The following is a 25,998-nucleotide window of genomic DNA, read 5'->3' as shown; positions in this document are numbered from 1 at the left end:
CATCAGCAGGAAGTGGCCCAGTTTTTAAGAGTTGTATCCCAAAAGGGGATGTTTGGACTGCAAGCTTGAGAATGTGGGTTTTCTTTTGAACTGTGAGGAGGCAGGGAGCCTCTCACCTGATGCAAAGATTTGTATTTCTTTCTTTGAATATTCATAATGTTGCATATTGGACCTCCAAATTCTAGTTTTCCTTGGCAATTTATGATATTTTCTGGGTAAGTGTGTAAGGTTTTTAGTTCTTGGGCTTTGGAAATATAAGTTGATTGAAAGATACATGGGAATAAAGCAAGAAATTCTGGAACCCAATAGAGTATTTGTTCCTTATAGGCAAGAGATCAAGATACAAGATGGGTGTATTTGAGCTCTCAAGTAGATTTTACATTTTAGATCTGTGTTTGTATGTTCATGTCCCTAGAGAGCTTTGGAAATTGAAATGCTATAATATTGCTTAGGCATAAGGGAAATTAATTCCTATTTTAATTAATACTCAAAACTTACATAAACCTTTGAAAATCCTGATGCATCTAATGGATTAGGCCCAAATAAAGCTATAATAGGCTTTCCACACATTGGTGTTTCTCTCCCTCTTTCTTGCTCATTTCCCCTCTCTCTGAAAATAAATAAATGAAATCTTTTTTAAAGACCATTAAATAGAAAAATGTGGTTTATGTAGAATTAAGAATTTCTAAGAATTATTTTAAAAAATAATGCATGCAACATCTAGCAAAAGTCTATAAGATAAGATTTAAACTCCACTCACCACCAGAACATCCCAGTCCCCTCCAGGGTTCTTGCTTTAGCTAACCCCAATAACCAGTGTTGAATTTCTTGAGCATCCTATTAGTGTTTCTTTATAAAGAGCAATTGGACTCCACACTTTTTGATATCTGACTGTTCATGGCTGAAGCCTCCCTCCTCCCTCTACCCCTTGGGCTCCCTCCCACCTGGACAAACTGATGAAAAAGTCTGCATGTTCTTTCCTCTAGAGATGGCAGAAAACTCAAATCACAAAGGCCCCTGCCTTTGGACTAGGACTCCAGAGGCTGGGTTGGCCCCAATATAGAGGGCAAAGGTTGGGGGGAGCACCATACCCTGTGCAAGAGGTAGACCCATCAGGTGGTTGCTCATGCAAGAACAGTTATTTAAAGAAAGGCAAGAGAAGCGGGAAAGGCGGCCGATGAGTGGCATGCGGATCCACACTCCTTTTCCACACTCGTAATTCCAAAGGGATCCCACTAAGTGTAAGCAGGATACCCCTGATAATGTTAGGGGAGATACCAAATATAATATAGAGTGCAAATAGGGATGTTTCACCATAACTATGGTCTTACCTAATTTTCCACGGTTATAGTGCCCATTTTCATAAAGTATGCCACAGTCAGCAGGGAAGGTTTAAATCAGTGAGTTACACTCGTAAGTTAAATTGTAATTTAGCCTTTGGCGCTTTCAAAATATATTAACAAAATGGGACCTCATAGTCCTTAACCCCAGTTAAATTCATATGGCCTAACGTAAATTAAACAGGGCGTTAAAGGATTGAAAACCACTGTACACCTATTTAGTGAAGAGGTGATTATACCCTCTGCTTCACCTTTGAATAGCTGGTTTGGCTTTCTTTTTTCTAAGATGTTCTAAATTCAACTTGATAGAATAAATTTCTAATGAACTTAACATGCTTAAAGATGCTGTGTTGACTGGTGAAAAAGCAGTCATTAATTGCATTGATGATAATAACTGGGTAACTATAATTGGTGATGGTGAATTTTTAGTTGGCCTGTTCATCAAGAAAGAATGACACCCCACAGTGGATTACTGCAACCTTGAGGCTGTGGTCAAACCAAGTAAGCCCCTCCCTATTCTCAGTCCCCAGCATTAAGGAAGTTACCACCTCTATCCACTCAGCAACTGGTCAGTATCCTGCTGTCACAGATTTGACTGTTTTGCTCGTACCTGTGACATCAGTATCATTGGCCTTCACCTCTGAAGGGACTTGATCCACCTTTACCTGGTTACTTCAGGACCTCAGCACCACTGCCAGCACACTCCATCTCTGCAGGCAAGGTCTGAACTGCATCCACCCTGCTCCAGGACACAGGTACGACATTGCACTAGTGACATCCTCCTCTGAGGGTACTCAGGACATTAAAATATTGACAAAAGTCACTCGTAAAAAGGAGAGGCCATTGCTGTGTATATCAAATCAGGTGAGGCCCTGGCCCCATGTTTAAATTCCTAAAACGTATTCGGTAATCTGGGTCCTGCTCCATCCTTAAGCAGTAAAGAAACAGCTATTGCCCCTCTTAGCTCCTGCTACGTTGTCCCCATTCTTTTGGTGCTCTGGAGGAAACAGTCCATTTACACGCTGCACTTGAGTCCATTTATGCTGTTTCTTGCAAACTGGCCCACCTTGAACGGTAGGTACCCCTGCAGCAAAACTAAAAAGCTCTGGACTCAGTCAGAGTGCCATGCGACGGGCACTCCCATAGTGCCCGCAGACACTTGTTCCACAGCAGAGCCTTCAGTGACTGCCTGCTGTGCCTCCCAGAGTTTCCCACAATGGCCTTGAGTTGTCCATAGGCTTCTGATGCAAGAAACTGCCCGAGGTTCCAAACTGTGTGCCATTAGAGTGCAGTTGTCACTGCTTGTAGAGCTGTCCTAAAAATGGTCCTGAACCCGTGACCCCTCAGGAAGCTACCCTTTATGCCCTGGGACCTGTGAACAGTGCCCCAAGAACTCTGTTATCAAGACCCCTTCAGACAAGATATAGCTACACCTAGCACCTCGGGCATATCCTACAGGAGGGGTTAGCACCCCTCTCCTCAGTCCCTTGCCAGGTACTGATGGAGGTCACCCTTTTCCCAGACCTCTAGGCTTCCTGGGGGGCACTTAGGATTCCCCGAGTTAAAGGAAATGAGTTCATAGCCTTCAGGGACAACATCGCCTCATTCATGTATGATGAAGCTCAGGCAGTTACTACTTTTATCCTTTATCTGGAACATCCTTTTAAAGGATGGGACTCAAGGGTCCACACGACTGACTAAACAGCAGGCAGTCACCTTAGCACTGATCAGAATTGGCTTCACCAGCCATGTTTACAGACTCTTAGATGATTTAGTTGCCCTTTTGTGGCAAAGGAATTCTGGGACTGTCTTGCCTCACAGTTACCCAGAGTGTAAATCAAGGTAACATCTGTCTCTACGTATACTTAGACCACAGTGTGTGGCCTTGTCAACACTCCTGCATGTGGGAGTTCTAAACACCACTGATAGTAAAGGGACTCATTTCACTTTTCAGAATATAGAGCTGGGCCCTGGGAAAGGCATTCACTGGAAGTTCCTCTCTCAGGTCTCGGTGCAGGCCTCATAAAACACCTGAATGACTTACTAGAATAATTTCAAATCAATTGAATGAAAAATGGCTTCTTTCGGCCATCAATCCTCAGCAATCACTAGTAATGTACGTCTTATCTTTTTTATTGTTCTTGATAGAGTAGGCTTTTATTTACAGCAATTTTAGGTTTACAGAAAACTTGATCAGAATGTACAGAGTTCCCACATAACCCCTCTGTCTCCACATAGTTTGTCCTATTTGTTATGTCTTGTAGTCTTATATTACTGTGGTACATTTGCTATTAATGCATTAAAGTCCACAGTTTACATTAGTGTTTTTATTTTTAAGGTAGGAAGAATTTTTGTTTTTTAATCCCTATGAAAGTTTATTGGCTTTTTTACTTTATATTTTATTGTTTATGCTATTATAGTTGTCCCAATTTTTCTCTTTGCCCCTGTCCACCCAGATCTGCCCCCACTCCCTTAGGCAGTCCCCACACCATTGTCCATGACCATGGGTCATGCGTATATGTGGTCCTGCGTATGTGTTCTCTGGCTGCTATATTCTTTTTTTTTTAAGATTTTATTTATTTATCTTTAGAGGGGAAGGGAAGGAGAGAAGGACAGAAATATCAATGTACGGTTGCCTCTCATGAGTCCCCTGCTGGGAACTGGCCTGCAACCCAGGCATCTTGAGTTCATCTTGGGTTCACCCTTCTTTGGGTTCATCTTGTTTGCAACTCTGAGCTTCCTGGACCTGTATGTCTAGTTCCTTCACCAAGTTAGGGAAGTTTTCTGTCACTATTTTTTCAAGTAGGTTTTCAATTTCTTGCTCTCTCTTCTTCTGGCATCCCCGTGATGGGAATGTGTTGGTGTACTTGAAGTCATCCTGGATGCTCCTCCTACTATCCTTTTTCTGGATTCTTTTTTCTTCTTGCTGTTTTGTTCGGTGTTTTTTGCTTCCTTATATTCCAAATCAGTGATTTAATTCTCAGCTTTATCCACTTACTGTTGATTTCCTGTAAATTATTCTTCATCTCAGTTGGTGTATCCTTCATCTCAGTTGGTATAGCCTTCATTTCTGACTGGTTTTCTTTTTTTATGATTACCATGTTTTTTTTATTATGCTGTTAAAGTTCTGAGTTTATCTGCTCTTCCCCTAAATTCATTGAGCATCCTTATAACCCATATTTTGAACTCTACATCTAGTAGATTGCTTGTCTCCTCCATTTTGTTTAGTTTTTTCTGGAGATTAGTTCATTTATTTCATTTGGGCCATGTTTATTTGTCTTCTCATTGACAGCCTCCCTGTGTTTGTTTCTATGTATTAAGTAGAGCTCTGCTATGGCTCCCTGGCTTAGTAGAGTGGCCTAATGTAGTAGGTGTCCTATAGGGTCCAATGGCACAGCCTCCCCTGTCACCTAAACTGGGTACCCAAAGTGCACCCACTGTGTGAGCTATATACAGCCTCCTTGTGTAATTGAGCCATGATTGCCGTTGGCAGGTCAGTGGGAGGGATTTACCCAGGCTAATCAGCTGCAAGACTGATCAGCTGACTGGCTGTGACTGCTGACCACCAATCTCTGACCATAATGGAGAATCAGCTGTGCAGGGGCCCACTCCACCGAGCAGGACTTATTTCAGCAGGGCTCTGGTGCCCTTGAGTGTGCCACTTGTGGAGGTGGTTGGGTGGTGGTACTCTGTCATAGTCTGTAGCTGTCCACTAGGAACACAGGCTCTGGGACTAAGCTCAGCTACTGCCTGTGTTCTCTCTGGAGCCACTCAGCATAAGCTACAAAGCAATCGCAATCTACAGATGGTTGCTACTTGTGCTGGGCTAAATACTTTCTTGCTAGTATTATTTCCTTTCAAAGTAATTAAGAATGTTTAAGGTATTACCCTTCGTGTATTCCTTCTTTTTTTTAAAGATTTTATTTATTTATCTTTAGAGGGGAAGGGAAGGAGAGAAGTATCAATGTATTGTTGCCTCTTGTGAGTCCCCTGCTGGGAATTGGCCTGGGTTCTGGGAATTGGCCTGCAACCCAGGCATGTGCCCTGACTGGGAATCGAACCGCGACCGTGTGGTTCGCAGGCCAGCGCTCACTCCACTGAGCTACGCCAGCCAGGGCCATGTATTCCTTCTTATATGCTCTCCCTTTCTTCGTTTTCCTTCCTTTTGAAGAGTTACCTTTAACATTTCTTGCAAAGCAAAGTGGGTGTACTGATGACAAATTCTGTTTTTCTCAGAAATTTCTTCTTCACTTTTAAAGGATCATTTCAGTTGACACAGAATTTCAATTAAGTTGTTTTTTCTTTCTATCAACACTTTGAACTATTCATTCCACTCTCTTCTTGCTTGTATTATTTGGAACAACCAAAAAAACTGTCTGAATTAATTCTTGTTATTCTTTATAGCTAAAGTGTGGTTTTCCCTCTGGCTTCTTTTAAGATGAAGTTTTTTAGTGTGCTATGTGATTTTGTTGTTTTTGGAAGCCAGACATGATACACTGAGAAGGAAGCTGGGTAAATAGACCCTTAGTGTCAGCTTTGAAGTTTATCTAGCTGGGGCTTAGCCTATTTACTATTTGTGTACCTGTAAGTATCAGACGCTATATCCTTTTCTCTCTTCTGTAATGTTGGGAGTTCTCTAGAGCAGGGGTCCCCAACTCCAGGGCCGCAGACTGGTAGCAGTCCACCAGCCTGTTAGGAACAGATGAGGGGTGGGTAAGTGAGCAAACCTGTCCCTGGTGCCAAAAAGGTTGGGGACTGCTGCTCTAGAGGCTTCTCAAATAAGGCCTGATAGGTGTGGTTCTTTCCATGTACTCCACTGTAACTAGAGCTGGGCCCTAAATACTGGTCTCTATGTACCCACCAAGAACTGGGGTCTTCCTCTTCTGTTCTTTAACCAAGTGGGTAAATTCTACCATCAGAATTATTGTGGAGGAACATTTCTCTATCCCCTGCACAGAAATGTCAATGGGTTAATGATCTTTTTTAAGGACCAGTGTTTAGGGAAATTATATGCCTGAAAGATTCATGATGCTGATTTATGAGGAAGTGATTATGAATAGTGAATAAAAATTCTTATGACCAAGTCAAAGAATAATTATTTTGAAAATACAGAATCATACATGAACTTCTTATGAATGACTATAGATCCCCAGTGCTGTCCATCTTACCTGTCTTCCTATGTACATATGTGGAATATTTCAGGACTCAGTGGCCTTTGAGGATGTGGCTGTGAACTTCAGTCTGGAAGAGTGGGCTCTGCTGGATCCTTCACAGAAGAAACTCTATAGAGATGTGATGCGGGAAACCTTGAGGAATCTGGCCTCCGTAGGTGAGAATGACAACATATCTTCATTTAGCCACCTAGAGAACAAGTGTTTCTTGTCTATCAACATTATTCTCTGATTTGAATAGGAAAAGAGAACACTTGGTAAATAAACCAGGAATGGTCAAAGCTCATCACAGACCTGTAATATAATATTTCTTTATTACAGACCTGTAACTTTATTTTGTCTGGGTCTGTATTTTAGGAAGAAAATGGGAAGACCATAACATTGAAGATCAGTACAAAAATCAGGGAAGAAATCTAAGGTGAGTTATATTCACAACAGAAATCAGTATCCCACAAGAGGATTTTCATATATCATGAAAGCAGACACTCCTCAAAAAAATAAAAAATGGCTCTGGCTGGTGTAGCTCAGTGGATTGAGCGCAGGCCTGCGAACCACACGATCGCGGTTCGATTCCCAGTCAGGGCACATGCCTGGGTTGCAGGCCAGTTCCCAGTTCCCAGCAGGGGACGCACGAGAGGCAACCATACATTGATATTTCTCTCTCTCTCTCTTTCTCTCTCTCTCTCTCTCTCTCTCTCTTTCTCTCTTTCCCCTTCCCTTCCCCTCTAAGATAAATAAATAAAATCTTAAAAAATAAAAAAATAAATTAAAAATGGAACTGCCTTATGACCCAGTAATTCTACCTCTGGGCATATACCTGGAGAAATCCAAAACACTAATTCAAAAGAAGCTTCTTTGAGAGATTCATTATAGTCAGTTTCAGACAATTCAGACAGCAGAAAATCTGCACTTTCCCTATATATTATAAATACAAAATTCTAATGTTTACAAATAAGCATAAATCATTAATCATGTACTCCTGATTTTTTTATAGACGTCATATAGTAGAGAGAGACTGTGAAAGTAAAGAAGGTAGTCAATGTGGAGAAAAGTTCAGCCGTATTTCAAATCTCAATCTGAACAAGAAAACTCCTAGTAAAGGAAAATCATGGGAGTGCAGTGCATGTGGAAAAGTCTTCATGAGCCGTTCGTCCCTTAATAGGCACGTGCGCTCTCACACTGCACCCAAACCATACAAGTATCAGGAGTATGGAAAGAAGCCTTACAAATGTAAGATATGTGGGAAAGCCTTCAGTTACCTCCAACCGTTTCAAAAACATGAAAGAAACCACAGTGTAGAGAAATCCTATAAATGTAAGGAATGTGGGAAATCCTTTAGATATCGCCAGTCTGTTCGCAAACACGAACGGACTCACACTGGAGAGAAACCCTATAAATGTAAACAATGTGGAAAAGCCTTTAGATATCATCAGACCTTCCAAACACATGAAAGGACTCATACCGGAGAGAAACCCTACGAATGTAAGCAGTGTGGTAAAGCCCTCAGTTGTCCCAGTTCCTATCGAAGTCATGAGAGGACTCACACTGGAGAGAAACCCTATGAGTGTGAAAAGTGTAGTAAAGCATTCAGTTGCCCCAGTTCTCTTCGAAAACATGAAAGAACTCACACTGGAGAGAAGCCCTATGACTGTAAAGAATGCGGGAAGGCCTTTATTTCTCTTGGAAGCTTTCAAAGACACATGATAACACACACTGGAGATGGACCTTACAAGTGTAAGGAATGTGGGAAGGCATTTAACTGTCCCAGTTCATATCGAATACATGAAAGATCTCACACTGGAGAGAAACCCTATGAATGTAAGCAGTGTGGTAAAGCCTTCAGTTGTTCTAGTTCCTTTCGAACACATGAAAGAACTCACACTGGAGAGAAGCCCTACCAATGTAAGGAGTGTGGGAAAGCTTTCCATTGGCTCACCACTTTCCAAGTCCATGTGAGAACTCACACTGGAGAGAAGCCCTATATATGTAAGCTGTGTGGTAAAGCCCTCAGTTGTCCCACTTCCTTTCGAAGACATGAAAGGACTCACAGTGCAGAGAAACCCTATGAGTGTAAACAATGTGGGAAGACTTTCAGTTCTTCTCTAGGTTTGCAAATACATGGAAGAACTCACACTGGAGAGAAGCCCTATAAATGTGAGGAATGTGGAAAAGCATTTGTATCTCTCACAAGCTTTCGAAGACACATGATGACGCACACTGGAGATGGACCTTACAAATGTAAGGAGTGTGGGAAAGCGTTCAACTGTCCCAGTTCATTTCGAATACATGAAAGGACTCACACTGGAGAGAAACCCTACGAATGTAAAATTTGTGGTAAAGCCTTCAGTTGTTCCAGTTATGTTCAAGTACATGAAAGAACTCACACTGGAGAGAAACCCTATGAATGTAAGGAGTGTGGGAAGGCCTTCATTTATCGCACAACCTTTCGAGGCCACATGAGAGTGCACACTGGAGAGAAACCCTATAAATGTGAAGAATGTGGGAAAGCCTTTAGTCGACCCAGTTCATTTAGAAGCCATGAAAGAATTCACACTGGAGAGAAACTTCTTCAGTGTAAGCATTGTGGGAAGGCCTTCAACTGGCCCACATCCTTACACAAACACGTCATGAGAATGCACACTTGATAAATTACAACTGATAAACACAAGAAAGTTTTCATTCTTCACACAGAAAGAAATGTGAAAATTCCACTGGAGAGAAATGGCTATAAATGTAAGTAATACGGGGAGGCCTGATGCAAATTAATTCACATTTAATACTCCAGAAAATTTGTGACATGAAACATGTTTTAAAAGATAAAAATAGCTTTTCTTTGTCAGTGGCTCATACTGAAACTCAGTCTCTGGACTATGGATTCTATTTGCTACTTGTGCAAATGAACAGTGACTTGAGACAATTCTGTAAGTACTTTTTAAGCAGCGGCACATATGCTTTTAGTATGTAATGCTTTTCCTTAAATCAGCTCATAAAATCTCTGAAGTCTATTGGTGAATTGAAATATAAATGTAATATATACTAGTAGGGTTAATTTTTATATAAATTTTTAATCTATAAGTTAAGGAGAATAATGATACTTTATTTCTTAGGATTTTCCTATTGACTTCATATGGCAAATGCTAGATATTCCTTATCCATTATAAATATTCCTCCTTTGTTATGATAAAAAAAAAACTTTCTTTTTCTTTCATCAGAAAAGCCTTACTAATTTACCTTACAAATAGATAGTCGGCATAAATTTGTAAATAGGAAAAGTTTATCATAGAGTATAATCTCACTGGAATCACTATTTACATCTGTTCCCCCTCACTCTTTGTCGTTCCCTCTGACAGTGATTTGGATGCTGACTTTACATTAAGGAGAGCAACCTGTATCGACATCAACCTCAAACTTACAAAATAACTTTAAAATGTTTACAATTATAATTGTTTTAGATTTAAACTCACAGCTACAATATCTTTGTACCAAAGCAACATTCCCACCTCCCCTCGACCCATTAAAACCTTCCTACAGTATTCTGATGTCATCATTTAAGGTATCTTTTACCCATAATACAATCAGAATGATTATATGATCTCACTGAAGTCACCCAGTGGTCTCACCATCCCTCTGTCCATACTGAGCACCTACTGAGTGCCTGAGCTGGACACTGGGCTTACAACAGTGAGCATAACTAAGGTGGTCACTCTCTCACAGTGCTTCAAGTCTATGAAACTAAATAAAATCACGTTTCTAGCTTCTTTCCTAAGTGTTTTAACACTTAAACTTTGATTCATTTTTGTAATAACATTAACTTTGGTATACCAATAAGCCTTTGTTTTTTTTAAAAAAAGAAACAAACAGAAAAAGAGACCTGTGACAGGACAATAAAATGTAGAATTGAAGGTGGGTCTCCTGAAATATGTTACGTCAACATGGGTAATGTTGTAACCTACATTTTCTGGTTTTTTTATGGGTCCATGTTAAAATTCATTAACAACCTCATTCGCATGAGATTTGGAAGGCCTTAGTATTTGAGCCACAAAGCACAGAAAGACAGATGCGTTGATGTTTCATATATACCCACTTCCAACCCATTTTCCTGATTCTTTGTCCTGCCAGCCAAAAGCATCCTCAGTGCTACCAGCACTACATGACTCTCACTTTCTCAGAGCTGTAGGTTTCCACAGATGCCTCCACAAGATCCACAGCAAAGATCCATCAGTTTGAATTTTCCCACAAGCCTTCATGCAACCAATTTAGACTGTCATGTTTGAAAATGTTCTCTGAAACGCTGACTGCCTTCTTCTCTAGACAGTATTTGAATAAAGTCTAATTTGTATAGCAGACATTTCATTCTGTTAACATTGTTAGTGACTGTGTCCCTGATTCCACCAAAACAGCTACAGTGGTGCCGTCAGAACCACATGGGAGTCGGTCCCGCTGCTGCACGTGCAGTGACTGCTCTGACACAGTCCCTCCACGTGAGCAGTGGCACCTTCCTCGTGTCAGGCAGATCGTGGGTATTTCAGATTACTCACAGCTGAACGTAAGTCCTCCGTACATTTTGTTCTGTTTGTATGTGATTTAAAACTGTTCCTTTTTTTGTTGTTGAACAAATGCTTCTGTAGATGTTTTGTGCACTAACAAGTATTATCTTTTTCACTTTCTGATAGGATATATTAAAACATCCCATCGCTATTATGGATTTTTAGACCGATTTTGTGATTTTTGTCCAATTAATCATTGTATACAGTGAATCAGTGTTATCATGTATATTTTTTTTCAGGCAAGTTTTTTTTTTATTTTCCTATAGTTAAAAATGTTTGTGTTTAACCTCTCATTAATTCTTAATAAAAACTTAGGTCATGGTTTTGTTGGTGCTTTCTTGCCAGAAACTATAGGATCACACCCAGCCTCAAAGAAATTGTGGTAAGAATGACCACAAACCGTAAATGGTCATGGGCTGCATCACTAAGAGGGTGCACAAAAGGTCTTGGGCTTGTGCCAAGTGATGGAATTAGTAGTCAAGGAAAATGCTCCTGTGTATGAGATACCTTGAGGAGGTGAACTGAATTCTGTCTGTGGTAATCATAATAGTTCTTACTGAAACATGGAAATATTCCCTATGCTATATGGGACACTTTTTCATGTAAAGTACCTCAGTTAAAATACATATGCCCTGACTGGTATGGCTCAGTGGATTGAGCACTGGACTGCAAAGCAAAGGGTCCCAGTTCAATTCCCAGTCAGGGCACATGCCCAGGTTGCAGGCCAGGTCCCCAGTAGGGGGGTGCTTGAGAAGCAAACACAATAATGCTTCTCCCCCTCTCTTTCTCTTCCCCCTCTCTAAAAATAAATAAAATATTTAAAAATAATCATCATTATAAAGGAACATGTGAAGATTCATACACCAGCAAATTAGAACACTTATGTGAAGTGGACAGATTCCTAGAAAGACAAAAATCTATCAAAACTAACTTAAGAAAATGGAAAATCCGAATATAACTATAACAAGTAAAAGTGGTTGAATTAGTAATGAAAAAAAATACCCATACGGGGGGAAAAAAAGCCCAGGCCAAAATGTCTTCACTACAAAATTCTCCAACACATTCAAAGGAATAATACCATTCCTTCACAAAGTCTAACTGAAATGGAGCCAGACTCTACCACATACAGTGAGGTGGTATGTGTGTCAACAAGGGTCACAGTTCCAGGAGTGGTCTTGCAGCTTTATCCTCAGACCTGACCCAGAAGGACAGCAACCCTTCCTTTTCCGGGTTGGCCTGGCCTGGGCGCCACTCCTGCTCTAGACAAGGGTACTGCTCTACCTAGAAACTGAGTCTGGAACTCCCCCCACATGCCTTGGTACCCACCTTGAGAAGGAGCTGTGACAAGACAATAGTGCCCAAAGGGGAACATGTTCTACTTTAACTTAAGGACAGGTTACAGCCAAATGTTGCTTCGGCATTCCCCTCAGACCTCCCTCCTAGACCTCATCCTAAGTATCTCTTCATCTATCTATTCATGTATATCCTTTGATAAACTGGCAAACGATTGTTTCCCTGAGCTCTGTGAGCATGCTAGGAAATTAAACCCAAGGGGGGCAGTTATAGGAACCTCTGATTTGTAGCCAAGTCAGAAGTCGTGAGTAACCTGCAGACCTACTACTTGTGACTGGCATCTCAGTGTGGGGGAGGACAGTCTCCACAATATTCTGCTCTTAACAAGGCCTGTCTTCAAAGGTCCTATTTCACCAGAGCCTGACTGACCTGGGGAGGGAAACTGCCAACTTACACCCCCAGCCACTCTGCCTGACCTACCTTGAGGCTGGGGGCGCAGACTCAGAAACACCTGTGGGGGTCACAGGATATATTTTCATCCTGACAGGAAACACGTGCTATGATTTCCCAACCATTTCTCCACCTCCCCGACACCAACTGGGTGGCCCACAGTCCAATTCTACCACCAACCAGAGTCAACAACAGACTCCACAGGTTAAGGACTCAGCCCCACACACTGCCCACATGTCAGATGCCAGCTGCCAGTGGTGGCTCAGACCACACACATTTCTCCATAGTCAGCTACAAATGTGGAGGTTCCCAGCTACAAATGCCCTCATGTTTGTTAATTTGCTAAAACTACTATTGGAACTAACAAAAGTGCTTTGCTTATTATTATCAGATTACTGTAAAACACAAGTCAGACCAGCCAATGGAAAGGGTGCTCAGGGCAAAGTTAGGTGCAAAGTAGGAGCTTCATGCGCTGTCCAGGCATGACACCACCCAGCACACTGATGTGTCCACTAGTTGGATCTCTGAATCCTACAGTTAGGAGTTCAGATGGGGTTTCCTTACCCAGGCATGACTAATAAAATCACTGACCAGCAGTGAATAACCCATCTTGAAGCCAATGAGAGGCCTGTGAACAGTCATCCCATTAGAACCTAAGATGCTCCTATCACCCTTGTCACTCTGGTAGTCCAAGGGCTTTAAGGAGGTCTTTGCTAGGAACCATGGACAAAGATACAGCATCTTTCTCATTGTACCACAGAAGGTCACAGCCCAGGGCACAGGCTCATTACAATATGGACCCCAATCATAGGACTGTAATGCTGCCCCTCCACCCACAGCACCGCGCTCCAGTGGAGCGCACTCCGGTGGAGCAGAGAGCACACCCTGGAGGGGCTGCAGTGTAAGAACTTACGTAGAAGCCTCTGTAGACCCCTAAAGATGACGTAGAGACAAAAAATCAAGGACACCTGAGGATATTTTAGCCTCTGATACAACCAATAGTAAACACAGCTTAACTCCCTAGTCAGATAAACATAAAACCTCGCACTAAAGGCCTATCTACCTCAGTCTCTTGTTCACAGCACATCATGTCCAGCATTCAACAAAAAAGTAAAAGGCATGCTAAAAATTAAAACACAGTGTGAAGAGACAGACAAGCAAAAGAATGTTAATTCAGATGCAGCAGATACACTGGAATTATCAGGCCAAAACCGTAAAACAACCACAATTAACGTGCAAGCACTCTAATGGAAGTAGTAGACAACATGAGAACAGACAGGTCGTGTAAGCAGAGATGGAAACCCTAAGAAATCACAGAACGGAAAACGTAAGCAAAAGCGAAAAACATTAAGCCCTAACAGGTGTGGCTCAGTGGGTTGGGTGTCCTGCAACAAACTGAAAGGTCGCTGGTTGATTCCTGGTCAGAGCGCATGTCTGGGTTGTGGGCCAAGCCACCAAGGGGGTACATGCGAGAGGCAACCGATATTTCCCTCTCATATGAATGTTTTCTCCTTTTTTAAGGGATCCCTCCCTTCCCATCTCTCTAAAAATAAGTAATAAATAAAATCAGAAGGGAGGGAGGGAGGGAAGGGAAGGGAAAAGGAAGAAAGATGTTAAAACAGAACACAAATGAAGAATTCCTCAGTGTGGGGCAACGACAGCTCATGGATACAGAGGAAACATGTGAAGAAGGAATCAGCTCGGGGAAATGTGAACACAGCCTTCCAAAACAAATGCACAGAAATGAAAAGAAAAAAGATGAGGCAGAAACCCAAGAACTTTGGGACAATTACAAAGGTGCAACAAACACATAATGGGAACACATGAAGGAGAATAAAGATTTTAAAAGAGTAAAAAAGTGAAGCAATGATCGCTCAGAGTTTCCCAAAATTAACAATAGACACCAAACCAACAAACCCAGGAAGCTCAGAATTCACCAAACAAGATAAAAACAAAAAAAAATGTACACCTAGAAATATCATATTCAAACTTGAGAAAAATCAAAGACAAAGAACATCTTGAAAAGTGGGGGTGGGACGGGGGCAGAGGAGGAGCTTAGTTATAAAGAAGCAAGGATAAGAATGAAATTAGACTTCTTTTCAGAAACTATGCAAACAGGAAGACAATTTGTGAAATAGTTAAAGAGTTGAAAGAAATACCACCCAAAGAGAGTTCTGTGTAGAGAAAATTATCTTTCAAATGTGAGGAAGAAATAAGAATTTATGACACAAACAAAAATTAGGGAATTTGAAAAAAAATTAGGGAATTTATCACCAGTATACCTGCTTTGTAAGAAATGTTAAATATGTCAGGAAAAAGATGATAGAATGTTAGAGAAAGAATAAATGAATGTGAAATTGTTTTTGTTATTTTATTTAATCTGACAGATAACACTATGTTCCAAGTCATAATAGTAACAATGTATTCAGTAATTATAACTTACAGATAAATGAAATGAGTGACAACAATGTTAAAAGGGAGTGATTCGAAATATAGACTCTCCATGTGCACCAATTACACTCCAAGTGCACCTATATTGTGGATGTAAAACTCCATCCTATGGCTACAAACAAGGCAAAGGGAACTGCAACTGAGATCTCAGAAAGAGCATCATGCCCCTCCCCCATGTGCACATGCGCCCCCAGCTCCCCAGCGCTTCAGCTTCTCCGTGTACAGGCTCCTTCCACCGGAGAGGGGGGGTGGAGCGGGGAGCAGGTAGGACACCTGCAGGGGACGCTCCCCAAGAAGATCCTCTGGGCCTTCAAGCACTTGTCCCTGCAGGCTCAAGGGAGCCTTAGTCCAAGTCACCAACCACAGGGTTCTTGTTCCCTACTGGACTTGCTTGGGCCGCCACAGATATTTTAAATATCAAAAATCCAGTGTTTGAACAACCCACCAAAATCACACAAACCCAGCATTCATGTGAAAAGGAAGAAGAATCTTTCACTAGTTCAGTTAGAAAACCCCTAACATCTTTTTTTTTAAGATGTCAGTTGTTTCTATTTAGAGGAAAAGTACTTGGTTTGTAAATAATTAATCACAGTTGAACACATGCTCTGCAAATCTATATCTGGAATTTTATTTGAAATCACCCAAAGTGAAAAACAAACCTTGGAAACTTAATACACATGCTCAGTGGAAGAAAGAGTGGAAAGAGTTATTCTATTGTACACAAATATATGCACTACTAGAACATTAAACATATTTTACCTCTACTGAAAAAGGAGTAAGTCCACAAGTCTTTCCAGGTGACAAACCCAAGAAAGGCCATTCTCACAGGACAAAAACACCCAGGAAACTTTCTGAAGAGGAACCTCCACGAAAAGGCCTGCGCATAGGATGTCTGTGCCCAGGGAGGGTCCTGGGCGGAGAGGTGCTGGATTTCAAGCAAGTGATTTCAAGTTTTTGTCAAAGTGGTTATTCTCGGCTTTCCTATCATGTAAAATATGCACAGACAAAAATAAATAAATAAATCTTTAAAAAGAGCCATCCGTGGCTCTGAGGCTAATTGATAATGATGGCTGTGAATCAGAGAAGGCAAGCTGGCGTTTAAGAACTCGGGAAGAGCCCTGGCTGGCGTAGCTCAGTGATTGAGCGCGGGCCTGAGAACCAGACCATCCCGGTTCGATTCCCAGTCAGGGCACATGCCTGGCCGGTTCCTTGCAGGCTAACTACCAGCAGGGGACGCACAAAAGGCAACCGTACATCGATGTTTCTCTCCCTCTCTCCTTCCCCATCTGAAGATAAATAAATAAAATCTTCAAAAACTGTTTGTTGATTTAAAACGCGGGAAGGGGTTCCATTCTCGGTCAGGGGTTGCGGGTTCCGGGTTCCGGGTTGCGGGTTGCGGGTTCCTCCCAGCCTGGGGCGCATTGGGGAGGTAGCCAAACGATGTTTCTCTCTCACATCAATGTTTCTCTCTTTTTTCTTTCTCCCGCCCTTTCACGCTCTCTAAAAATAAAATATTAAAAAAAAAAGAAGAACGCGGGAGGGATCTAGAAATTCAGAAATTTATTGCTCCTTTGAAGAGGTGGTCTGGGGGGCCAGGGTAGTGGATTTGAGACCCTGCTACCCAAAACAATTTTAAAACTCTGAAGAAAACGATCTCCCGTGGAGAATGGAGTGCCGGGGAACACAGAGACCACAGCTCCTCCCGCGCACAAACCCGGCAGACCGAGTCATGACCGTCCGACACTAGAGAACGGACCTCTCCGTGGTCCCCGCACATTTGGGAGATACGGGGCTAAGAACACAGAGCTGCCGAGAGAGTCTTCGGGGCCAGAGTGGCCGGCGCAGTGACCGGACAGGACGCTTCGTGCCGGAGGGGACTAAGGTTGGCGCTGCGTCCCCGCGGGACTCCGATCCTCAGACTCCGGACTGACCGCGGGGAGACCAGGCCACGCTACAGCTGGACCCAGTCAGTCCGGGGTCCCTTTCCCGGGACACCCAGCCCCGCACACTCACCATTTCCCGGCTTCTGGGGTACCCCAGGCGTCGTCCCTACGGCTACCCCAGCCCTAGACTTTCACAACGGGACGAACCTGGACGAATATCCGTGGAGTACTCAAGGAGCGCCGCCTGGAGAGTCCAGGAGCTCTGATGAGCCTTGCCCGGCTGCTGCACCCCTGATTGGACAGCTCACAAGAACCCGCCCACCAGTTTCCTGAGTGACAACCAGGAGAGGTCAGATGGCCAGCCGAAACTGTTTTGGCAAGTGGGCGTGGTCTGTCCGAGAGACCGTGGTATTTCCGGCAGGTCTTAAGGAACGCGAAACCAGGGAGTTTCAGATTCAGTTTCTAGGTGGAGTGACGCCGTTGTCCTCAGGAGGAGGGACGCCCCAGGCCAGGGCAGCCGGGGACCTGAGAATCGGAGGTATTCCCTCGGTCAAGGGTTGGCATAGACTGGCACCCATAGAACTGTGTTCCTTGTTTACAAACCCATTGAAAAATGACCTCCATCAAAATGGAGTCTGNATCTTTAAAAAGAGCCATCCGTGGCTCTGAGGATAATTGATAATGATGGCTGTGAATCAGAGAAGGCAAGCTGGCGTTTAAGAACGCGGGAAGGCCCTGTCTGGCGTGCAGGCTCAGTCCTCCTGCCCAGCGAAAAGATCCCGGGTTCCATTCTCGGTCAGGGCTCGCGCCTGGGTTGCGGGTTCCTCCCAGCCTGGGGCGCATTGGGGAGATAGCCAAACGATGTTTCTCTCTCACATCAATGTTTCTCTCTTTTTTCTTTCTCCCGCCCTTTCACTCTCTCTAAAAATAAAATCTTTAAAAAAAAAAAAGAAGAACGCGGGAGGGATCTAGAAATTCAGAAATTTATTGCTCCTTTGAAGAGGTGGTCTGGGGGGCCAGGGTAGTGGATTTGAGACCCTGCTACCCAAAACAATTTTAAAACTCTGAAGAAAACGATCCCCCGTGGAGAATGGAGTGCCGGGGAACACAGAGACCACAGCTCCTCCCGCGCACAAACCCGGCAGACCGAGTCACGACCGTCCACTAGAGAACGGACCTCTCCGTGGTCCCCGCACATTTGGGAGATACGGGGCTGGGAACACAGAGCTGCCGAGAGAGTCTTCGGGGCCAGAGTGGCCGGCGCAGTGACCGGACAGGACGCTTCGTGCCGGAGGGGACTAAGGTTGGCGCTGCGTCCCCGCGGGACTCCGATCCTCAGACTCCGGACTGACCGCGGGGAGACCAGGCCACGCTAGAGCTGGACCTAGTCAGTCCGGGGTCCCTCTCCCGGGACACCCAGCCCCGCACACTCACCATTTCCCGGCTTCTGGGGTACCCCAGGCGTCGTCCCTACGGCTACCCCAGCCCTAGACTTTCACAACGGGACGAGCCTGGACGAATATCCGTAGAGTACTCAAGGAGCGCAGCCTGGAGAGTCCAGGAGCTCTGATGAGCCTTGCCCGGCTGCTGCGCCCCTGATTGGACAGCTCACAAGAACCCGCCCACCAGTTTCCTGAGTGACAACCAGGAGAGGTCAGATGGCCAGCCGAAACTGTTTTGGCAAGTGGGCGTGGCCTGTCCGAGAGACCGTGGTATTTCCGGCAGGTCTTAAGGAACGCGAAACCAGGGAGTTTCAGATTTAGTTTCTAGGTGGAGTGACGCCGTTGTCCTCAGGAGGAGGGACGCCCCAGGCCAGGGCAGCCGGGGACCTGAGAATCGGAGGTATTCCCTCGGTCAAGGGTTGGCATAGACTGGCACCCATAGAACTGTGTTCCTTGTTTACAAACCCATTGAAAAATGACCTCCATCAAAATGGAGTCTGGCTACGTTTTTATCTTTGTTGACAGCGTTGAGGCTTCTTGACCCTTCTCCACCTCCACACACGTGGTACTTTAGCTAGAGTCCCGTGGCTTTCCCAAGGTCGTTGACTCTGCTGGGAAGTTTGAACCCGGAAACACTTGCCTGGGCACCAACCATAAATTGTAAGGTGTGTTCAGTGTAACTCTCAGGTGTATATTTTATCATACAGGGAAACTTATTTTAGATCTCGAGTGTGTGCGTAGAGCTTTTGAAATGTAAACAGCTATGATATCCCTAAAGCAACTGAATTCCAATTACTATCAATATGAGAAAAAAGAATAAAAGTGTTGGAAATACAGGACATACCTGAAAATTCTTAACTACTAAACACATTGATTCAAAATTCCACGTACATTTATTTATTTAAATAGCTTTATTGCGATGTAATACATTTCATTAATGAGTACAATTCACTGTTTTTTATATATTCACAGATACATTGCATCAGCACCACAAATTTTGAACATTTTTGTCACTGAAACAGAAACTTTGGAGCCATTTGTTTCTGCATTCACAGTCAGCCAGTATTTAAGTGTTGTGTTAAGTAAACCAGTACATCTGACAAATACGCAACAGCTGGGAGCCAAGGGGAATGTGCCCCTGACATATGCGTTCTGCCAACGCTTCAACCATATTCTCAACTCACAACCTGGTCAGAAAAATTTTCCAGAGTGGGAGATGTGTGGATTTCTGAGGGGGTTTCTAAGTGAGCAAGCACAAGTAGGCTTGAGCCGAGAAATGACAAGCTGGAAATGGTCTGTGGGTGGCAATGAAAAGCAATGATGCTTTTTCATGCTTTTGAAAGGAACTAGGGTAACTAAGGCCTTTCCCACATTGTGCATATTTGTATGGTTTCTCTCCAGCGTGCACTGACATGTGTCTTTGAAAGACTGTGTGACGGCTTTTCCATATTCCTTACATTCATAGGGTTTCTCTCCAGACCGAAGTTCACAGCCACATCCTCAAAGGCCACTGAGTCCTAAAATATCCCAAATATGTGTAGAGTAGCATGTGTGAGACTGACAGCAGTGGACACCCAGACCCCAGTTATGAGTGATTCTGTGGTCTCCTAAGATGTATCCTATGACTGATCATCACAAACTTACTGTCCACGCGTACTTTCTCATAAATTTGACAGCAAAATAAACACATGGAAATGACTTACACTTTGTTACTATGATCACATTACATCTTATTTCTCTCTAATATCAGGATCCTGAACATGTACAGAAATAATAGGAATGCTATACAGATGAAACATATTATGATTTCAAGACCATTGATTTCTTGTAAAAAAAAACACAAAAAAACCTTTCATCTTCCTTATTAACCTCCATTTTCAGCATTCTACAAGGCAGAGGGTGAAATCTGCATGAGGCTTAAATAAATAAAACTTAGTGAAGAACTGAAAGCTTTTCCTTCTATCAGTGTAATACACACCATTAGCACATAATCATCTTTTTTCTTTAATTTTATTTATTTATTTTTTAGAGAGGGGAAGGGAGGGAGAAAGAGAGGGAGAGAAACATCAGTGTGTAGTTACCTCTTTCGCACCCTTAACTAGGGACCTGGCCCACAGCCCAGGCATGTTCCCTAGACTGGGAATCGAACCAGCGACCCTTTGATTTGCAGGTCAGCAACTCAATCCACTGAGCCACACCAGGAAGGGCCATGATCATCTTAACTGATGCAGAAAATACAACACTCTTTCATGATTAAAGTAATAATAAACCAGGAACAGAAGGAAACTATTTCAACATAATAAAGGCTATATGTGGAAAAACCACAACAAACATTATACTCAATTATGAAAGACTAAAAGCTTTTTCTCTGAGGTCAGGAACAAAACAGCAATGCCTCTTCCACCAATTGTATTCACTCTAATGCTCGAAGTGCTAGCCAGAGCAATTAGGCAAGAAAAAGAAATCAAAGGAAATGAAATTGGAAAAGAAAATGTAAAATTTTTTCTGTTCACAGATGATCTTATATGTAGAAAATTCTAAAGACTGCACAAAAAAATCTTAGAATGAATGAGTTCAGCAAATTTGCAGGATTCAAAATCAACGCAAGAATCAGTTGTATTTTTCTATACACTAACAATGAACAATTAATTCAACAGGGAATTGTTTAAAAAACAACTCAATTTACAATAGCATCAATGAGTAACATACTTAGGAAGAAACTTAACCAAAGAGGCATAAGACTTGTAGACTGAAAATTACAAATGTTGCTGAAGGAAATTGGGGATGGTTCCGGTAAATGGAGACATCCTGTGTTCATGTATTGGAAGGCTTAATGTTAAGATGTCAACACTACTCAAATTGATCTACAGATTCAATGCAATCCCAACAATGTTTTTTGCCAAAATAGAAAAAAATCCATTCTTAAATTCATGAGATCTCTAGGTACCCCACCTAGTCAAAACAATCTATAAAGAGAAAAACAAAGTTGGAGCTCTTATACTTTCTGATTTCAAAACTTACTGAAAGCTCCAGTAATCAAAACAGTGTGGCACTGGCATACGGATAGACACATAGATGGAGAAGACTTGGAAAAATGTGCAGGCACTTCCAGCAACCAGGGAGTTTCAGGGAGGACCTTGTGCGATCAACCAAAGCCTCATGTAGAGCCTGGTAGTTGGAGACATCCCCAAAAAACACCACAGGGGGAGCTAGAAACATTTTGAGGGAGTACCTTCTACAGCCAAGCACCAGTCAGTACCACTTCTGGTCCTAGGGTGATCTTCCTGGGCTTCCCTCTCAGCCTGGACTGGTCCTCGCCTTCAAAGAGGAACTCAAAAACATTTGGGGAAGTCATATCCTAAAAATGGGACTCCCAAGACCTCAGGTGTCCAAAAGTCTCTTCACAAGCCTCTCTGTCTGGCCTAAGCCAATCTCAACCTCTGGTAGAGGACTAAGAAAATTTTACACCTAAAAGTAAAGTAAAGTAAAGTGGCAGGGGCGGAGCAGAGCTTCTAATGCTTGGAACCTGTTATGAGTTGAATCGTGTCACCCTAAATTTCACATGAAGTTTTAACTCCCAGTGACTGAGAATGTGATCTTATTTGGAAATAGGGTCATCACAGATGTAATTAGTTAAGATGAGGTCACTGGGGTCAATCCTAATCCATCATGACTGGTGTCTCTATAAAAAGGGGAAATTTAGACAGACTCACTCACAAGGAGAAGCCCATGTGAAGATGAATGTAAAGTCTGTGTTTGGGGTGATGAATACACACTACAATATACAGATGATACTTTACAGAATTGTACACCTGAAACTTATATAATTGTGTTAACCAATGTCACCCCAATAAATTCTATAAAAGAGCTAAATAAAAAGAAAAAGCCCTGGCCAGTGTGGCTCAGTTAGTTGGAGTGTTGTCCTGTAACCAAAGGGTTGTGGGTTCAATTCCAGGTAAAGGTGCAACCAATCAATGTTTCTCTCACACATCGATGTGTGTGTGTATGTCTCTCTCTCTCCCTTCTTCTGTCTCCCCTCCTCTCTCTCTGAAAGCAATGGAAAAAAATGTTCTCAGGTGAGGATAAAAAAAAAGACTGGGGTCATACATCTACAAGCCAAGAAAAAATTGCCAGCAAACCACTAGCAGCCAGGGGAGGCCTGAGACATTCTCCCTCACAGACTTCAGAAGGGACCAACCCTGCCGATGCACTGAGCTTAGACTTCCAGCCTCCAGAACCATGGGACAGCTTTCTGTTGTCTAAGTGGCCCAGTTCAGGGGACAGTTGACCCCTAAGCAACACAGGTTAGGGGAACTGACCCTCTGCACAGTCTAAACTCCATGTATAACTTTTGACACTCCAAAACTTCTACCAGCCTACTGTTGACCGGAAGCCTTACTGATAACATAGACAGTTGATGAGCACCTATTTTGTATGTTGTATATATTATATACTATATTCTTACAATAAAGTGAGCTACAGAAAAGAAAATCTTAAGAAAATCTTAAGGAAGCACCCTGGCTGGTGTGGCTCAGTGGATCGAGTGCCAGCCTGCAAACCAAAGTGTCACTGGGTCCATTCCCAGTCACTGATTCCAACATATGCCTGGGTTGTTGGCCAGGTCCCTAGTTAAAGGTGCGCAAGAGGCAACCACACATTGATGTTTCTCTCCTCCACCTCCCTCCCTTCCCCTCTCTCTAGAAATAAATAAAATCTTGGAAAAAAGAGAATAGAAAATCTTAAGGAAAAAAAATACACTTACAGTATTATTGAAAAAATCTAGCCCTGGCTAGTGTGGCTCAGTGGACTGAGTGCTGGCCTGCAAACCTAAAGGTTGCTGGTTTGATTCCCAAAGCACATGCCTGGGTTGTGGGCCAGGTCCCCAGTTGGGGGCATGCAAGAAGCAACCAACTGACGTATCTCTCACATACTGACGTTTCTCTCCCTCTTATTATTCCTCCCTGCCCCTCTCTCTGAAAACGAACAAATTTTTTTTAAATCTGTGTATAAGCAGACCTGCACGGTTTAAACTCATGTTGTTCGAGGGTCAGCTGTACTTTGTTACACAGCCCTAGCAAACTAATACAGATCGCACAAAGGGCCACACTCGGGCTCTGAATGCCTTCCAGAGGGTACTTATAAAACATTTTGAGAGATGTCCCCAGTGAATGAAACCTACACAGAACCACTGCCATGCCCAGAGCACCCTCCGGGCCTCCTTGGCTAGACATGGCCTGTGCCCAAGACATGAAGGAGATCTTTTAAAGTCTTCAGAAAGCATATTGGATGACCAACCCTCATACAGGACAATGCCAGGTCCAGTGAGCTCTCCCATGGTGTCCTTAGCAGGCCCGGGCTAGGGACTTGGCAGGGGTCAGGGGCAGGTGTTACTTAAAAACTTTGGAACATACTAAAAGTAGGCCAAACATTCGACCATGGCTAGGTGGGGTCCCCCTCCTCGGGCCTTCCTGTTCAGTTCCAGCTTCCAAAGGGGAACGCAGAAAACTTTTGGGAGGTACTCTCTGTGACCATGCCCCACAGTGAATGGAAGCCTGGCTCAGGTACCCTCTGTAAGCCTGCCAGGCTGCCTAGACCTTGGAAATGTCTTTAGGAGCTGAATCAGATGACAAGGGCCAATACAGGACCTCACAAGAAGGGCCAAAGCCACCACCAATGGAGACTTAAAAACATCTGGGGGGCCCCTCCAACAACCAAGCCCCTCAAAGGACGACAGCCATGTCCAGGATGCCTTTACAATGTGTTCTTTACTGGCCCAGGGCAGTGCCTTCCTTACAGGAAGGAGACTTGGAAACATTTTCAGGAGGCATATATGACAACTGTGATTTATTGCAACACTGCAGCCAGACCTGGGTGCCTTCTCGTTGTCACTGACTGGACAAGCTGGTTCTCCACAACTTGCTTAGAAGGTATCTCCCATCCTCTGTGCATCCTGGAAGACCCAGGGCTCCACCCTCTAGAGGGAGACACAGCAAACTTTCCAGAAGGTGCAGCCAGAGAGTTCACCCACTAAGGATCACATCTAGGCTGGGTGCCTTTCTTGGGCCTTTATTTCTGGCTGGCCAGTCCCTGAAGGATACCTCACAAAGGACACTTCAAAATTTTCTGATGCGGTACATTCATCAAACAGGCCCTACATGTGAATACAGCCAGGCCCAGGCCCCTCTTTAGGTGTCCCTCACTAGCCCACACTGAAGAGCTCTTCTTGAGAGAAACTTGGAAACATTTTCAGGTGATGACTGGCAATCAGACCACACCGGAGACTGTGACCAAGACAGTATTGCCCTCTCCAGCCTACATGGACAGCCAGGGCTCGGCAAAGCCTGTGTAGGGGGACATATAAATGTTTTTGGAGTGCTTCTATCTACTGACCCCACCTGGGGGCCCACCCAACGCAGCCAAAGGGCCTCCCTATCTGGCTAGCTTGTTACTGCTGAGACAGACTTAGAAAAGTTTTCCGGAGGGACATGTCCTGGTGGAGAGCTGACCCCAGGGCCTTCTTTCCCTCGGGAGGCGTTTCAACTGGTGCAGGCGATGACTGGAGCTCAGTGAGTTGCCTTCCAGAAGCAACCTCCTCAAACCTCCCTTGCAGGCCCCTAAGGATTCGGCCTCCCACAGACTTTGAAAACCTTCTGGGAGGCCCACACCAGAATGGAGCCTTCAGGGTATCTTACTGAACCTCCCTGACCACTCAGGGCCAGTGTCCCACCCCCACCCCAAGCAGAATTGGAAGCATGTTTTAGGTTCTTGAGAAGACCCAGTGCCCTCTTTGGACCATGACCAAGTCCAGGGCACCCACCACTTCATCCTCATTTGGCCCAGAACGATCCCTGCCACTAGAGGGAGGCACACAGAGGTTTGTAGTGAGTGTCCAAGAATAGGCCCCAGTGTCATTGCAGTTGGGCTTGGGGTGCCCTCCCTGGGCCTCCCAGTCCCTTCTTTGGAAGGAAAAATATTCAGGACACACATCCAGTGACAGTGCCCTGTGTGGGAATGCAGCCAGGCGAGGGGTGTTCCCAGGACTCCTTGGCCCCAGTTGGTCTCCAAGAAGGAAATCTAGAAAATTTCTCAGGCTCTGGACAACTGGGCATCAGGTGGAAACATAGTCAAGCCCAGGAAACCATACCCCAGCCACCTGCAAAGGCCCAAGTCAGTCCCCATGGGCAGAGGTGCCTTGCGTGTGCCAGTCGGCAACCCCCAGCCCATGCAGTTCCTGGGTGCTGCGCTCCACCACACTGCAATAAGAATCTCAGAGGAGCCTGTTTGGAGGTGGCGTGCGTTGCAGCCAGGACGACATTGCTGACACTCCTGGGACTCCGCCTTGGGCTGGAGCCAGACCCCGTCCCATGCTGGCAGCTGCCCAGCTGCAGGGGAATGATGTCAAAGCAGCCACTTAGCAAAGC

General features: G+C 43.9%; 1 protein-coding gene and 1 long non-coding RNA gene across 4 annotated transcripts in view; one reads left to right on the top strand and one right to left on the bottom strand.

The window, feature by feature from the left end:
* LOC118984146 (zinc finger protein 791-like) overlaps positions 1-10,382 on the top strand; it is a 54,756-nt gene extending 44,374 nt beyond the window's left edge. Inside the window, exons 2-6 of one of the 3 annotated variants that reach the window (XM_037041925.1) lie at positions 6,543-6,669; positions 6,869-6,929; positions 7,506-8,259; positions 8,344-8,804; positions 8,889-10,382. In XM_037041925.1, coding sequence (XP_036897820.1) covers positions 6,543-6,669; positions 6,869-6,929; positions 7,506-8,259; positions 8,344-8,804; positions 8,889-9,156 — 1,671 coding nt within the window. In that variant the 3' untranslated portion in view covers positions 9,157-10,382. Of the gene's footprint in view, positions 1-6,542; positions 6,670-6,868; positions 6,930-7,505; positions 8,260-8,343 lie in introns of all 3 variants that reach the window. The other 2 variants (XM_037041923.1, XM_037041924.1) reach the window with 2 other exon arrangements.
* Positions 10,383-15,858: 5,476 nt separating this feature from the next.
* LOC118984147 (uncharacterized) lies at positions 15,859-17,400 on the bottom strand. The gene is made up of 2 exons (XR_005065869.1): positions 17,266-17,400; positions 15,859-16,233 (listed from the first exon to the last, which is right to left on the bottom strand). It is a non-coding gene; the product is annotated as an uncharacterized LOC118984147 (long non-coding RNA).
* Between the last annotated feature and the right edge of the window lie 8,598 nt (positions 17,401-25,998).

The sequence above is a fragment of the Sturnira hondurensis genome, unplaced genomic scaffold, assembly GCF_014824575.4.
Source record: "Sturnira hondurensis isolate 20B ecotype Veracruz unplaced genomic scaffold, ASM1482457v3 Scaffold0003213, whole genome shotgun sequence".
Taxonomy (NCBI): Eukaryota; Metazoa; Chordata; class Mammalia; order Chiroptera; family Phyllostomidae; genus Sturnira; species Sturnira hondurensis.
This window is presented reverse-complemented; position numbering and strand designations above follow the sequence as displayed.